At 49.5% G+C, this 15,954-nt stretch overlaps 6 protein-coding genes across 6 annotated transcripts; 4 read left to right on the forward strand and 2 right to left on the reverse strand.

The window, feature by feature from the left end:
* Positions 1–1,357: 1,357 nt before the first annotated feature.
* Positions 1,358–1,932, forward strand: DAM1 (DASH complex subunit DAM1; the record flags this gene model as incomplete). Its single annotated transcript, XM_014692069.2, has 2 exons — positions 1,358–1,699; positions 1,777–1,932. The coding sequence occupies 2 exons, from the start codon at positions 1,358–1,360 to the stop codon at positions 1,930–1,932; spliced, it is 498 nt and encodes a 165-aa protein (XP_014547555.2).
* Positions 1,933–2,295: 363 nt separating this feature from the next.
* Positions 2,296–2,776, reverse strand: bud20 (Zinc finger protein bud20; the record flags this gene model as incomplete). The annotated part of the gene is made up of 3 exons (XM_014692070.1): positions 2,296–2,428; positions 2,491–2,670; positions 2,727–2,776. The coding sequence occupies 3 exons, from the start codon at positions 2,774–2,776 to the stop codon at positions 2,296–2,298; spliced, it is 363 nt and encodes a 120-aa protein (XP_014547556.1).
* A 2,387-nt stretch (positions 2,777–5,163) lies between these two features.
* acoA (Aconitate hydratase) lies at positions 5,164–8,050 on the forward strand (the record flags this gene model as incomplete). The annotated part of the gene is made up of 6 exons (XM_014692071.1): positions 5,164–5,277; positions 5,344–5,986; positions 6,087–6,155; positions 6,347–6,403; positions 6,461–7,767; positions 7,883–8,050. 6 exons carry the CDS (start codon positions 5,164–5,166, stop codon positions 8,048–8,050), a joined length of 2,358 nt encoding a protein of 785 aa, XP_014547557.1.
* Positions 8,051–9,970: 1,920 nt separating this feature from the next.
* Positions 9,971–10,615, forward strand: G6M90_00g042190 (uncharacterized protein; the record flags this gene model as incomplete). The annotated part of the gene is made up of 1 exon (XM_066130293.1): positions 9,971–10,615. One exon carries the CDS (start codon positions 9,971–9,973, stop codon positions 10,613–10,615), a length of 645 nt encoding a protein of 214 aa, XP_065986198.1.
* A 1,127-nt stretch (positions 10,616–11,742) lies between these two features.
* G6M90_00g042200 (uncharacterized protein) lies at positions 11,743–12,718 on the forward strand (the record flags this gene model as incomplete). Its single annotated transcript, XM_066130294.1, has 2 exons — positions 11,743–11,809; positions 11,871–12,718. The coding sequence occupies 2 exons, from the start codon at positions 11,743–11,745 to the stop codon at positions 12,716–12,718; spliced, it is 915 nt and encodes a 304-aa protein (XP_065986264.1).
* A 426-nt stretch (positions 12,719–13,144) lies between these two features.
* SDS23 lies at positions 13,145–14,795 on the reverse strand (the record flags this gene model as incomplete). The annotated part of the gene is made up of 3 exons (XM_014692073.1): positions 13,145–13,781; positions 13,857–14,320; positions 14,400–14,795. The coding sequence occupies 3 exons, from the start codon at positions 14,793–14,795 to the stop codon at positions 13,145–13,147; spliced, it is 1,497 nt and encodes a 498-aa protein (XP_014547559.1).
* Between the last annotated feature and the right edge of the window lie 1,159 nt (positions 14,796–15,954).

The raw sequence follows: 15,954 nt of genomic DNA on the forward strand, positions 1-15,954 counted from the left end.
GTGACTAGCAAATATGCTATCGCAAAAGCAAGGGCTGCCGCGGCTGCTGATATAACAGTTGGGTGATAGAGGCTGCTTTGAAGAGCGATGGCGGTGGGAAAGGGTCCACGAGCTGAACGAGCGGCGCTGGGCAAGAGCACGCCGGCGAGACGATTACTTCTCAGCGTAGCAAGGTTGACGAGAGACAACCCCTGGCTTGTTCGGTGCCGAGTATTAATATACTGGGGAGAAGCGTTTGATAGAGGACGGCGTTGGGTAGCCGACGGTGTAGAGGATCGTGGTTTGATAAGCGAAAGAGCCTGTAGATTCTGTCTGCTCCGGTATATGACGCTCCTATGCAATGTATATAATAAGGGAAATATTTCCGTTGGTCGAGTGCCAGTTGTGCCGGGACGCGCGGGCGTACGCACCCTCATAGATCTTCTCTTTCCACAACAAGCTAAGGCGGTTATTTTCTGTGCCTAGGTATTTGGGGTGGTGGAGTGCTAGCGTCAGGAATGCGGCAATGGAGAGCCAGATGATCGTTAGTATACAAGGACCTTGGCAATGGCACTGGCAGACGAATTCCAAAACAAAACAGGTTATGCTGGAAGTCGGGAGACGGGCGTCAGCGGACTTGTTCGGCGGGATGTCCAGTATTTTCGGCCAGCTTGTCGGATACACGGCGACCCGTATCTGGTCGGACTAATTGTCCAGCAAGCCCTCCGTAACGATCCTCCCTGTGGAGAAATAACTGGAGACTGGAGCTGACAGCAGGAGATAGAGAGGCAAGAGTATCTGGCATTGGCGTACTTATGTAGGTAGGCAAGTAAATGACTTCGATGACACTTTGGAACTTGACTTTGATCTCGAATTTAGACTTTGTGCCTGCCACACGCCATTTTTGCCCTTTTCCCCTGAGCACTTCAACTTCCAAGGTTGGTAGTCATGTCCAGATCATAGACCAAGCGTGGGCTTTCTTTATTGACCAGGCACAACGCTCTCTCGGGAGTGGTAAAGAATAGGAATGCGCGAAAGAATAGAAGATTATTAGAATTGTTCCGTATTTTGCACTTGACTTATTCCGGTCCTCTGCGTCCGCCCTGCCAGTGGTCTGGTCTGGTCGCATTGCGATGCCTGCGGATATCACGGCCCCGCTGAAGAGTGTCTGGGGGTGTTGGACATCGCAAGACTGGCTGGCTGGGGACGTGCCACTCATCGCACGTGCCATGTTCTGCTTTAGACCTGGAGTCTCCTGTACAGGCGCGATTGGCGGTTCGCGTATCGCCGATGAATGAAAGTTTCTGGAACACGTTCCCGCCAGATTTACACCTCGTTGGAGCGCCTAATTGATCAAAACACGTCGCTCTAGTTAGGCATGGGCATGTCAGACGGCATCGACGAGGCAAATGGCTGCACTGCCATGAGCCGGAAACGTTCAAATTCCCGAGCGCGTAATTCTAGGCCAACAACACCGCTCCGACCGTCCTCACGATCCTCCTTTCGAGACTCTGCCCGCAATGTCCGTGGCGGTGGTGCGGAGTTTCCGCTGAATGCCTTTGAGCCTGCTTTCGCAGAACTTTCAGACGCTATGGCTGATCTTGAGGCCAACATGATGCATTTTCAACTTATGCACGAAAGTCTTGCTCGCTTCAGCGAGTCGTTTGCTAGTTTTCTCTATGGGCTCAACATGAATGCGTTTTGTGTCGACTTCCCAGAGGTATATTTCGATCCTGCAATATGGAACCTACTTTGCAAAAGTCTGCATGGTTTTCTAACTTGGTATTTATGAATCAGGGACCCATTGCTGAATCATTTGCACGAGACCGCCATGAAGAAACTTCGGCTGAGGGCACCACCCGCCTGGAGACTGATGTTGAAGCCACCTTTATGTACGTATGCCCGAACCACTTTTCTTACAACATTTTCTTGTTTTATGTTTATCGGTGCTGAGCTCCCTCATTCAGGACTACGGACACCTCTTTTGTCGATAACCCACCCACTACAACGAAAAAATATGCCAAGCCCGGAGCCGTCGAAACTCGTCAATCCCGTCTGCCTTTTGCACGTGGTACAAATACGAGAGGGAGGGCAAATACTCGAGATAGGGCTCGATCAAGTGGCCTCGCAAGAGGTCGCGGTCGCGGTCGAGGCATAAAATAGTTTGATGCACAATCATATGGGCCAGAGCCTAACCATGCCTAGCACCTCTTGTAAGGAGATTCACGTCCATATTCAAGAACAAACGACGGCAGGGATACACATAGGAAGGGCATTCTCGGCAGATAATCGATCTGAATGTCGTCGCCCGCTGCTTCATGTGGCCATTTCCATGTCTCCGGAGGCATCATGTTCAACGTTGTCATGCCGATTATCGATTTGCGACTCTGCATCGAGCCCTGGCATTCTTTGGGGTTCTGGACTGGGCTCTTCGCGCAGCTGTTTGACTCTATGGCAGGACACTTAGTTCATCGGGTAACGCATGTGAAACAAGGTATGCAGGTCACGTACCTGCGCTTGTGCGGTTTGCCGCGCCTGTGAGAATTCAGAGTACTCTCTCGGTCAAACCACTTGGCGCATTCAATACAATAGTGCCTGCCGAGACCTGGAAGGTCCTCAGCCGCTTTGGTATCTTTGAATTGCGCCAGATGTCTTGATGATAACAAATCTGCCTTGATTTGATCTACATCTCTTCATTGCTGTTAGCCGGAACCCCAACCGTGGGCCACATCGCCAGAGTATCGTACCTGGTTTTCCTCCTCGTCTTTGTGATTGTGCGTTTGTTTCCGACGCCCATTGTATATAGTATGCGATTCGAGACTAGAACGTGGCGCAGATATCGTTTAACTGATAGGTGAAGTACAGTGGAATTTGCCCCCTTATGTGTCTATCAATAATGCAGTTGCCAGTATATGCAGTACGCAATCCAAACCTAGCATTCATAGGTTGGAAATGAACTGGTTGAAAGAGATGCAGTTCAAGGCAGAGGTGGATTGATCAAATTTGTGATGAGAGGCAGACCAGTGGGTGCGCTCGGGTATTCTTCGGAAGCTCGCTAGTTAGTGTGCTAGTCCGCTGTCGAACCAAGCCAAGAACTTGACCTCATGAATCCTAGGTTTCAAGACTCAAGAGTGGATGGCAAGAGATGGACCGAATTGACAATGCCTTTAGTAAAAACTGCACAACCTTTCTTTGATTTGCATGTGTGCATGTACGTTGTAAACTATCAAAAGTCGATGGCCTTGGGTTCATGCTGAGGCCACACGGCAAAGGAAATGCATGAGCTGAGGCAGGATATATCAAGCAATAGCAAAGTTATCTTTTGAGTATAGGATATCGAAATTCGTGATGAGCTGCATACCCGTGGGTATGTATGCCGTTGGAAAACACGTCCTTCCTGTCGCAACTCGAGCAACTCGGCGTAGTAAGGGGTGGGAAGTCAACATGTATGTTACCAGACGACGGTGCCTAGATATCCCGCTGTGTTTATTATAGTGCGGTATTAGCCCATAATGCTTTTCGATGGTCAAATTTGTCATGTCACAGGCTGCATGTAGTACCAAGAATGCTACAGCGCAAAATGTTGATTGAGTCGGGAGCAACAGTGTGCGGTGCCGCATGTACTGCATACGGAATACATGAAGTCCATTAGAGGCCGACCTCGGTAGGTACACTTGGTAGACATTCATATGCTCGGCAAGGTACTTGAGTACGTATTTACATCTAAGTACTTAGGTAATACATGTATTAAGTGACTCGTCCGCTTAGTTGCTGACGGGTATATATTGTGTGTGTGCGTGTGTGTGTGTTCTGCGAGTGGCTGAAACGCATGCGCCGATTTCTGGGAAAAGTCAATGAAATACGGAGTACTTGACCCGTTGGCGACTTGGTCAGTGGACGAGCCACTCTTGCCGCTTCTCAGTTGCCAACGGGTACAGCAAATTTGGCATTTTGTTGTCATATTAATCGGTTTTCTCCCAGAACGGGACATCGGTCCCCGAGGCCAAAGCTCCGAGTAGCTCGCAAAAACGAGTGTCCTCGTGCGGTGACCGAAGGATCCAGCCAATGCCGAGGTCTGGAACATATGGTCACGATTTGCCAACGACTCATGAATGGACAACAGCGGCGGTCTGCCGATTGAGCAATTGAGCCATGGGGCCAAGTTTAGTGGGTAATGCCGCGCCAGACCTGCCGCTGCGAGAACACATAGCAGCCGCAATGCCACTAGCGGCTTAAAAGAGTAGCCGACCGGAGCCGAGTTGCGTGCTCGGAACAAGGGACTTCGGAAGCGCATCTGACGAGGAGACCAGCTCCCTGGCACTTCCATCCCCAAGGCGAGGACATGCAAGCTCCATTGGCGATGATATACGTATTACGCAGTAGTACCTTGTATGCAGGGGATTGTTGGTCAACTGCCTCGAGCTCTACCGGGCGTGGTATGCTTTGCACGGCCACGGCAAGTAATTGCCATCAATACACAAAGCTATGCCTTGCCATCCATAAGAGGTCAATAATCGTGGCTGATACCAGGCATGCACGGAGCTGGATGCTCCAGCAATTGACATGTGCTGGCCGACTGCCCCCCAGCCCAACCCCAGGCTGCCTGGTCAGCAACAGCGATGCCCAGAAGCCAAACGGCTCAGTTGTGTTTGCAATTTTTCAATTTTTTGCCCTGGCCCTGTTTTCCATGCCCTCTCGTTCGCTGGGTGGCGCGGGGCCTCGGGGCAGTGGAGGTCTCAGCACCGCATGACGGAACGCAGACGTCGTGGATTATTATCTCGACGCTTGTGACTGGCTGCAGCACCAGGTGCCCCCCGTAGCAACACCACGTTCCCAACCCGGCCTGGCCGCGCAGTGGAATCCGCAAGCCAACGCTTCTATGCTTGTGGCTTTATCTTCTCTCCCATGCAACCTTCACCTTCAACCCTGCGGCTCCACATCACGCCGCCTGTGCTCGGTAACATCTGGCTCTAGCCTGGTTTCTGTTCCCGGCCAAAAACACCTCTCTCCACCTTCGTGGCCAACCTTCTCCCTTACTTCTCTTTTTTCTTAAACCACCTCCACGTCCTTTGCTTCTCCTCCACGTACTGGCCTCCGAGTTTGACTGACCTTGGAGAGCGGCCAAGTCGCTTTCACCCAGCTCAGACCCTCTCCCCTCTGCCTCAATTGGCCCTTACCTTCAACATGCTTGCCTCCAGACAGGTTCTGGGCAACTTGGCCCGGGGCCGCGTCCTGAATGGCGCTTCTACCAGTCTTCGTCGCATGGCGACGGTCTCCGATTCTTCGCTTGACAAGAAGGTATGAAAGACAGCTCCCCTGGATGGCTTGTCTTGCGACTAACGCTTGCAACCTGTGTGTATATAGGTTCGCCAAAACATCTGGGAAGACAACAACTTCATTAACTATAAGAAAATGTCCGAAAACCTGGCTGTTGTCCGCAGCCGCTTGAACCGACCGCTCACATATGCTGAGAAGATCTTGTACTCTCACTTAGACGACCCTCATGGTCAAGACATTGAGCGTGGCAAGTCCTACCTGAAGCTGCGACCAGATCGTGTTGCCTGCCAGGATGCTACCGCACAGATGGCTATTTTGCAATTCATGTCCGCTGGCATGGACCAGGTTGCGAACCCAACCACTGTTCACTGCGATCATTTGATTGAGGCTCAGGTCGGTGGCGAGAGGGATCTTGCCCGTGCTATTAGTATCAACAAGGAAGTTTACGACTTCCTTTCTTCTGCCTGCGCCAAATACAATATCGGTTTCTGGCGCCCTGGATCTGGTATTATTCACCAGATCATCCTCGAGAACTACGCTTTCCCTGGTGGACTGCTCATTGGAACTGACTCCCACACTCCCAACGGTGGCGGTCTGGGAATGGCTGCCATTGGCGTCGGAGGTGCTGATGCTGTCGATGTCATGGCCAACCTGCCATGGGAATTGAAGGCTCCCAATGTTATTGGTGTCAAGCTTACCGGCCAGTTATCTGGCTGGACAGCTCCCAAAGGTCAGTGAATAGCACCATATGTATATGCTATCTCAAACGCAACCCCGCGCTATCTCATGCTACCTGTGCAAATCTGAGTGCTGACTATGCGTGAACATAGACATCATTCTCAAGGTCGCCGACATCCTGACCGTCAAAGGCGGCACTGGTGCCATTGTTGAATATCATGGTAAGTAGTTGTGCATAAGATAAGACAGAAAGGAAAATCTGCTGGGTCCACGCGGCTATCTCTGCCTGCATTTGTAAAAAGACGTTCGCCCACGATACCTCATTCTTCCCTTCGGCCCCCCCTTTTCACTTCAAGTTTCATTTTCAGATTGCACAGAATTCTTGCAACTAACACATTAATTTCGCGTTCAGGACCTGGCGTAGACACTATCAGCTGTACCGGCATGGCTTCGTGCGCGAATATGGGAGGTTTGTATTCCATTATCACCCTAGTTATCACGCGACCGTGCACTAATGAGGAATTAGCTGAAATTGGAGCTACTACGTCTGTTTTCCCGTTTAACGACCGAATGTACGACTACCTCGCCGCTACCAAACGCAAAGACATTGGCGACTTTGCGCGTGGGTATGCGTCAGAGCTGCGTGCTGATGAAGGCGCCGAATATGATCAACTTATCGAACTCAATTTGTCAGAACTTGAGCCTCACATCAACGGTCCTTTTACTCCTGATTTGGGCACCCCGATCTCAAAATTCAGCCAAGCTGTGAAGGAGAATGGCTGGCCAGAAGAGCTCAAGGTCGGCTTGATTGGCTCCTGCACCAATTCATCATACGAGGACATGTCCCGCGCAGCGTCTATTGCACGAGATGCGTTGGACCACGGCTTGAAAGCCAAGGCCGCCTTTACTGTAACTCCAGGATCTGAACAGATCCGCGCTACTATTGCGCGAGATGGACAGCTCAAGACCTTTGAGGAGTTTGGCGGCATGGTTTTGGCAAATGCCTGTGGTCCCTGTATCGGTCAGTGGGACCGTCAGGACGTGAAGAAAGGCGAAGCCAATTCCATTCTGTCTTCCTACAACAGAAATTTCACCGGCAGAAATGACGGTAACCCTGCCACTCACTCTTTTGTTACCTCCCCTGATCTTGTAGTCGCTCTCACCATTGCCGGCAGCCTGCACTTCAATCCTCTCACTGATAAACTCAAGGACAAGGATGGCAATGAGTTTCTCCTGAAACCCCCCACTGGAGACGGGTTGCCTGTCCGAGGTTACGACCCTGGAAATAACACATACCAGGCACCTCCCAAAGATCGCATGGGTGTCACCGTGCAAGTTGCGCCAACCTCGGATCGTTTGCAGGTCCTCCAACCCTTCCAGCCTTGGAACGGAAAGGACGTCAAAGACATTCCTATCTTGATCAAGGCGAAGGGAAAAACCACTACTGACCACATCTCCATGGCGGGCCCTTGGTTGAAATACCGTGGCCACCTGGACAACATCTCCAACAACATGCTCATTGGCGCCATCAATGAGGCTAATGATGAGGCGAACAAGATCAAGAACTTTACAACTGGCGATTGGGACGCGGTCCCCGCCGTCGCACGCGACTACAAAAAGAAGGGCATCAAATGGGTCGTCATTGGTGACTGGAACTACGGCGAGGGTAGCTCTCGTGAGCATGCCGCTCTGGAGCCTCGCCACCTTGGTGGTCTTGCCATCGTTACCCGAAGCTTTGCTCGTATTCACGAAACTAACCTAAAGAAGCAAGGAATGCTTCCTCTTACTTTTGCTGACCCAGCCGATTACGACAAGATCAAGCCTGATGATAAGGTACTTGCAAATCTTTCCCTTTCCCCATCTGCGGTTGACGATTCATGTCTCCTCGTTCCTTGCTCTCCGGGACCCCTTTCGTGAATGAGTTGCACCATACTGACTTGTAGGATAGGTTGATATTCTCTGCACACAGCTCGCCGTTGGTGAGCCTATTACAATGGTGGTCCACCCCAAGGACGGCAAGTCTTTCGAGGTTCCCCTACAGCACACATTCAACGAGGCTCAGATTGAATGGTTCAAGAATGGAAGTGCTCTCAACACCATGGCCAAGACCGCCTAAAAACAGTGTACAATTAGGGTGGAGTGAGATGTATTATTGGCGTCGTGGTTGAAGTATACTAGAATACCTATGTAATTGAAATTGAAGGAGCAGTGTCTGATACTATACGATGATGGAGCCTGTAAATTTACGCTGTGATCCAAACATGTTCTTCACGTCTGACGCCACTTTCTGTGTCTTTAGGGTGGAGCGGCCTATGTTGGCGATTATGACGAAAGCCCTTCAACCTGGCAATCTAAGTTGTCTGGCAGTAGGCCATTAGAGCTTGATACGGCCCTCTCTGGTTGGGCAGACGGGGAGCATGCCTTCATCGAGGTTGCCACCTCGCCGGTGCTCTGCTTATGTCAGCCAAAAACGGGTCTCTGAACTACTGGTTAGTTTCGCTCAGGAACTCGACGACGTCAGTACTGTAATGGGCTCCTGGGAACTTCGTCAAGCCGAGATGTGGCCACAGTCACTACGTACTTAGGTACCTACCTACTTTAGGTACTTAAGTGCCCGCCTCTTACAGGTATCTAAGCATTGAATTTCCATACTTGTACACCTATAGAAGCTGGTAGGCGTGGTCTTGTTGACACAACACGGCTCCTACAAATTACTTCATGCTTCGTTGGCTTCAAATACACCCCCAACCGCCTAAAGTTTAACTACTTATTTTCGAGGCGGCCAACAACTAATCAAATTGTATTCAACGTCAACTTCAAGCGAACGTCTGCGGCACGGCATTTACTCGCCCCAGTCCATGTTTCACCTTTCGAGATGCATTCAATCCTACATGACGAGTTCATCTCCACAATAGCAGCTCTATCACAGGTTCCAGTGGTTCACTGCTCTATGTCAATCAGAAGAGATTGATCTCATAAGCCTGAGGGAGATATCTTTGCTGCAATTTCGAATATTCAACTGGCTACGACCGTCTGCAAAAGAGGGTTCCATTGGCCTGTTTTCTTCACACCAACAATCCAAGCCGTACTTAGGTTTCCAAGGAGCGTGATGAGCAACTTGCAAGGCATTCTTCCTATCGAAAATAACTATCACGTTCCTTCAAAAACACCTGAGCAAGAGAGCGAGAACTATGGGAACAAGCCACAAGGCTTGACACCAAAGCTAGGCGACTTCCAAAAGCTGTACGAGACTCGACCGTTGGCCGTGCCAGATCAGACGGGAACGGTTGCTTCTTATTCATCAGCAGGTACCGACGCAAAAGTGAATAAAGCCATCGATTGTAATGACTTGGCACAGCAACCATTTACAGACCAAGTGGCGAAACTGGGAGATTTTCAAAGATTGCAGATTCACCTTCACGGTCGACATCCCGTCCCTGGCCATAGTACCTTGAGAACTAGACAGCAGCTCAGCGCGGTCGAATTTAAAACAAAACCTGCGAGTTTATCGATCGGCCACAACGCTCAGAAATGTCATGGTAAAGAAAAGTGGGATGCCACAATAGTGCCACAGAACTCTCAGAGTCGTCCCTCCTGTTCTTGCTCCTGTAATGAACATCATGATCCGCAGGATACTGAGGGAACTTCTTTTCATCACTTGGGTTGTGTCGCCCAGGCGACAGATGGTTTGCTGCCAAATGATAGCTGCCTAGCATCCGGCCGCGAGCGTAATGCTACGGCTCAATTTGGGCTTCTGTCAGCGACTTTCCACGATAGAAGAAGAGAACAAAGCCAAAACACCGGCATTCTTTGTGCGGGGTACAACGATCTCCGATGTCCAATTCTGTCAACTGCCAGGACATGTAATAGAACAGCCAACACCGCGAGGGTATTGTCGTATAAAATCGGCAAAGAAGGGCCAGTCACCTCTATCCTGGGCGTCAAATCTACTACGGACCAGCAGCATGAATCATTATCATTGAAGCTAGTTCCACTCCGAGCTGCAGATACTATATTGGCAATTCAAGATGACCAAATGGCCAGGAACGGAGTACACATCTTCTTGGATATGTCAAACATCAACATAAGCTTTCAATGTGCTTTAAGGGGCAAATTCTCAATTAAGGAGCATGCTCGTTTTGTGCCGCTACCTCAACTGAATTTACAGTTTCTCACAGAAATACTTGTTCGTGATCGGAAGATTATGACACTCAACGCAGGCTGCTCTGTTCTGCCTCATCGCCAAGAGCCTCGGTTTGTTCAGGAACTCCGAGACTTGGGCTATCGTGTTGATCTTAGAGAGAGAAAACGAGAAAATCATGATTTCAAAGCTGGAGAGGCGTCTTCATCGGACGAATTCGTCTTTTCTCGTAACGGCGGCCGTTATGTAGAGGAGTTGGTGGACGAGACACTACAAACCCGTATCGCAGAATCAGTCATGGAGTTTTTCAAGGATCAGGGTACACTTGTGATAGCAACAGGTGATGCACGACCAGCCAAGTATTCAGACGGATTCTTTGCCTATGCTGAAAGAGCCCTGAGAATGGGATGGAATGTGGAGGTGGTGTCGTGGAGGGCCAGCCTATCGTCCCATTGGAACAGACCAAACTGGGTTGAACAATGGAGCGGACGATTCCGAGTTATTGAGTTAGATGATTATATCGACCATCTCTTAGTATGAAGATTTGTGCTGCATAACACTGCTGTACTTGTCCATATTATAGACTTAAGAGCTTAATACAGCGCACATCGACATTTTCAACTACGATATCAGGCTGAGACCCAGTCATCTCCATCTTTCAACGATGTGAGCCCACTTAGCTGTCTATGTCTTGCTATATTTAGTTACTATTTACTCTCTAGAATGACAATGCATTCGAGCCCATTGGGCCGTGGGTAGCTTTACTGCGGCAAAAGATCATGCAGAAAGTATTTTCATTTCTCCATTCTCCGTGTCATTGGTTCGACCCGTCTGGTCTAGCCGAAATCTTCCATCCTTGCGGTAGCATAAATTCGCTCTTTCAGATGCAGATATACAGCTCTTCACATAATACCAAACATGCTGTCTTCTAGCCAAATATCCGTTCAGAACATGGCTTTTTTGCCTTCATCGCTAGGCATTCGCCCATTGTTCGCCTCCTTGTTATCGTGACTGGACATGTGTCGTTGCAGTCAAATATTTTCTGTCTCTATACATCTACTTGCCTCATTTTGTAATACACATTGAACGTACGGAATACAAATTAAACTTGTGGTACTGGCAATTGAGCATTCCGCCGGATCTAGTATTGCATGTCTCACTAAAAATCTGTCAAATTGCTACTACTACCAGACGAAGTAGTCTACCTCTGGCATCCAATGTCTCACTGCCTAGGTAGTAAGTCAAGCTACATTCCCAACCCGTCGTTGTTTATTGATTGTTGCATATAACACAGGGAACATAATTAGATTTTCTGGCCGGGGCTTCTGCGCAAAACTTCAAATGTCCGATCGATTGACATCCAAAATGTACCCGGCAACCAGCCGAGTCCAAGACCGGTCGTAAACAACAAAGCTCTCCCATTTATTACTCGATGGCGTTTCTCGAAGCGGTTGATCGGCACTATGCCATTGATCACAGGTCGTTGACACGCGAGCATCATTTGCCGAACCGAAAAAGTGTAACCCGGCCGTTGTCTTTGGACTGACTGTAAGTCGTTCGTTTCTATTGTCCTTCAGCAGGAAGACAGAGTTAAATTTCTGTTGAGATACGCCCCCTACCTTAGTATTGAGAGCCATTTGGTCTTCCTAAACCGACAGGTCGAAGCTATGTCTTTAACAACGTTAATTACACTAAGCTTGGGCTTGTTGTCCTTTGCTTCTGGGAAACCTGGTGGTAAATCTTCCTCATTTAACTTAGTTGTTGCGGGCAACTTGTACTAATATTCATCACACAGGAAAAAATTATACCTACTCAATAGCCTCCAGAGGCGAGTCCTCACCTTCCGAGTCATTTGGCATCTCGTACACACCATACAGGTCCGACCAAAACTGCAAGTCTCAGCAAGATGTCGACGATGATATCCAGAGACTGGCAGGTTACTATTCCTTTGTCCGAGTCTACGGCACAGACTGTGACCAAGTTCCTCTGCTGTACTCTGCAGCCAAGAAGCATGACATGAAGCTCTTCTTGGGTATATGGAACCCGTCCTCTGTTGAAGATGAAGCCAACAAGATAATTTCTGGGGTCGACGGTGACTGGGACATGGTGCACACAGTCAGTGTTGGAAACGAGCGAGTCAACAACGGCGAGGCATCTCCGCAGGATCTGATTTGGTCGATGAGCAAGGCGCGGTCGATTCTCCGAGAAGCGGGCTACGATGGCCCCGTGGTCATAGTAGATACCTTCACGGCGGTTCTAGCCCATCCCGAGCTGTGTGACGAGTCGGACTACTGTGCTATCAATGCACATGCCTTTTTTGACGGCACGATTGCTGCGTCGCAATCTGGGGAATGGTTGAAAGACACCGTATCCAAGATTCAATCTAGGATTGCCGCAGACAAGAAGGTCGTGGTTGCCGAAACTGGTTGGCCAATGCAGGGTGGCACGAATGGACTCGCAGTTCCCGGTTTGGATAATCAGAAAGTGGCCTTAGATGCCATCAGGGAAGAATTTGTTGATCGTCCACAAGACGTCATTCTATTCTCTGCTTTCAATGACTTGTGGAAACAGAAGAATTCGGCAACTTTTGAGGCGGATCCGTTTTGGGGTATCGGCGGCGCGGTTTCCTCATGCGATGAGTAGCCCACGCACGAACCTTTGCCTTTTACATAGCAGACCCAATCTGTACAATATTTTCATTACACATGATTCGGCGGGATGAGAATGTCCGGTGGTTTTGCTACCGTTTCCGTAATTATCGTTTGCCTTGGTCTTGATTCACATACCGTGACATGTGCGGCGCGCATAACAAATAATTCTCGTAGTGTAACGAAATACTTAGGGACAAAATGGTTCATGGGTACGAGGCCTGAGATAGCTACAGAAAAGTCAATGAGAAAACTAGCCCTCCTTGTCCTCGAGGGTAAATTCATCCAGCGTCTTGAAACGCCCCAGCATTGTCAACACGATATTTATGAATCGTAGCCACCAATACAAGTAAGCATTCTCAATTTCCCTGCGTGTCCCTCCCTGCATATACATCATATTATCTATTATCTGAACAGACAGCTAGTGGCGAAAGTCGAGGCTCGGCCTTGAGGAATCCAAGCTAGGGCGAATTGAGCTGCTCGAGCTTCGTCGCCGCCTTGCTCGCTGCTCTGAAGGATCGGCAGGATGCAGTCCAGTGTACTTGGCGAATATATTAAGGACATCAGTCAAAGACAACACTCCACTCAATTTCCCAGAGAGGTGTGCACCAGGCATGGCGGACGCAGGCACTGCACCAGAAGGCACCGCCGATGTAGGCGTTGCCATCGGAGCTTGAGGCGTGCTGACCACGCCATGCGGCCCCATCAAAGGAGTAGCTGGAGCTGATGGCGAGGGTGAGGCAGATTCCACCACCCACATGCGATGTGAACGTGTAGCAACCAGTTTGGCGACGGTATGAGCAAGAGTAGAATACGTGTTCACGAAGAAAACGGGAAACGTATCTCGACCTTTCTCTACACCCCGCTCATTCAAAATAACGGATATGAAATGCATGCACGATCCGTCAAGGAGAGGTGCACTAGATGCAGATGTAAGATGGCGGACATCTTTGGTTGAGATATTGCCAACCACATTCTGGCCATTGTCGACGACTGCAACACTGGTTAATCCTTCGTTATTCATGAGGATAAGGGCCTCCGCAAGAGGAGCATCCGAACTGTGTGTTTGGTTAGCTTTGGTGTTCGAGTTTCCATTTTCCGGAGGATACAAAGGGAAATGGGACATCACTGACTTGACAGAGATAACTTGTTGTGTTCCTACACCCAGATCTCGGAGCATGATAGGGTACAAGCGGTCAACGGCAGGAAAATTGACACCCTCATTCCAGAAAAAATCAACCATCAAGAGCTGACTCATAATTCCTACGACATTGCCGAGTGAATTGGTAATAAGAATGCGATGAATTCCACTTCCTAGTATTTCGATAGCTTGAGCCAGGTTGCCATTAGACGGAAGTCCAACGAGTGGTTCTTGTCTACACAGGGGTTGTATTTGTCGCATAGAGATATTCTTCCCCTCCCGAGCGTTAAGCATTATATCGTTATACAGCTCAACTTGATGTGTCTCGGGCTTTGAGAGGCCAACAACGACTAGAAGGTAAGCGTTGAGATCTGAGTAGTCAAAGGTGGCCACAGCAGCGGGCAAAGAGCTGGATTCTCGCACAAGGACTACATTTGTTTTGCTTTTCAACAAGGCCTATGTTGGTGGTTAGCGATTGCAATTAGTTGGGAGGCAGCACTGCGATTCAGTCAGGATAACAAGGACAACCGCGTACCATTGTAGCCTCTTCCACACTACTGTCCATGTCAACCCATTTCACATCGTCCGGTGAAACTAGCTCTCCGACTGTTATTTCGACCCATTCCTTTCCAGCAAACTTGGGGTTTGTATGCCTTTGCCCCGATGGTGGATGGTTCAACAGCTCTTGAACTGCCGCCTGAGTAAAAGAAGGGTGTCGGTGGCGGGGAGATGGAGGAACATTTCGGAGGTTCTCTGCAAAACTTTGCCGGTGTGCAGACTTGTTCATATTGCTTAGTGACGGTGTTCTCTGTGGCGGACCTTCGTGATTAGAACCGCCGGCATGGCTCGGGTCAACGCTTGCTAGTCTCGGGGAGCCAGAATCTCCTGAGGCTTCCCCCCTTCCTCGGACGGAGCCAGAAGAAGGATCCATGGGCAAAAGGCAGTCCCGGGTTGATGAACTCTACGGCCGTCTAGAGTTGGACAAGGTGTCGGGCAAGGTGTTGTTATAGGTGAAGTTTGGCGCGATAATATCTCACCTGGAGCAACTTCGACCACCATGTATGTATGGAGGGTTCAACAAAGCGGGATCACTATAAGATTGCGGGACGATGGGAAGGCGTCGGAGCTTTGTGTTGCAGGTCACTGGATTGTGTCTAATAGGAGCTTTATGAGTCCTTTAATGGTATATCGGGTTGTCGGGACTAGCAGCTAGCTATCCGAAGACGTCGATGAGGACCGGTCTGTGGCGGGGGTGGGGATAAAATTACAGTTTGCGGTGACGTCGCCAATGGGAGCCGCGGTTAGTCAGGACTGGGCACCCACGGTACCAGACCCTACTTAGAGGTACCTTGGTCGCTGCATATGTACAAGTAGGTTTGCTCCAGGCGTGTCAGGCACTTAAGCAGGCAATGTGTTGTTTATACTCCAAGCAGAATTAATTATATGGTGCCAAATACTCTGCTATGGTGTGCTACTGGCAGTGATTTTATGGTACGGAGTAGATCAAGCTACCTTACCTGTAGCGGAACTAAAACAAGCTTGTTGCAGACCATTGCTCTCCAAACATCAATTATGCCAACTTCTAGCAAACTGTGTCACCACCAGGCCGCCACCTCAATGCTGCCTTAAAACGTTTCCCAGTGTCCAGCCATTCGGCTCGCAGCATGCAGGTCTCCAACTTGCGAACAAATTCCAATTACCGCAGGATTTTGTTGAATCATCCTCAAAAACATTGCGCCACCATGGTCTGAAACACCTGGTCTACCCGTGTCGCCCTACCCTAAACAAGGTCGTTGAAAGAACTAGACTGCCTGCTGGCGTTTCACCAAACTCGATATGCCAGATTCGAACTCGGTATCCTAGAGCGCTAGGAAGACGCGGTTGTTTGGGTACAACACCAGAGGGTATCCACTGTATTTATGCGCTAGCCTTTAACAGGTCATGAGGATATGTCGCTGATTTTTATATTTTTCTTTGGTGTTGGATGGCCAGCTGGGAGCAAGAGATTAATATTCATCCCTCAGGTCAGGCAGTGTGGCTGGTTACCCATGATTGATTCCGACATCAGCGAGATGTCGCATTAAGCCTGG

Source organism: Metarhizium brunneum, chromosome 2 (genome assembly GCF_013426205.1).
Source record: "Metarhizium brunneum chromosome 2, complete sequence".
Lineage (NCBI taxonomy): Eukaryota > Fungi > Ascomycota > Sordariomycetes > Hypocreales > Clavicipitaceae > Metarhizium > Metarhizium brunneum.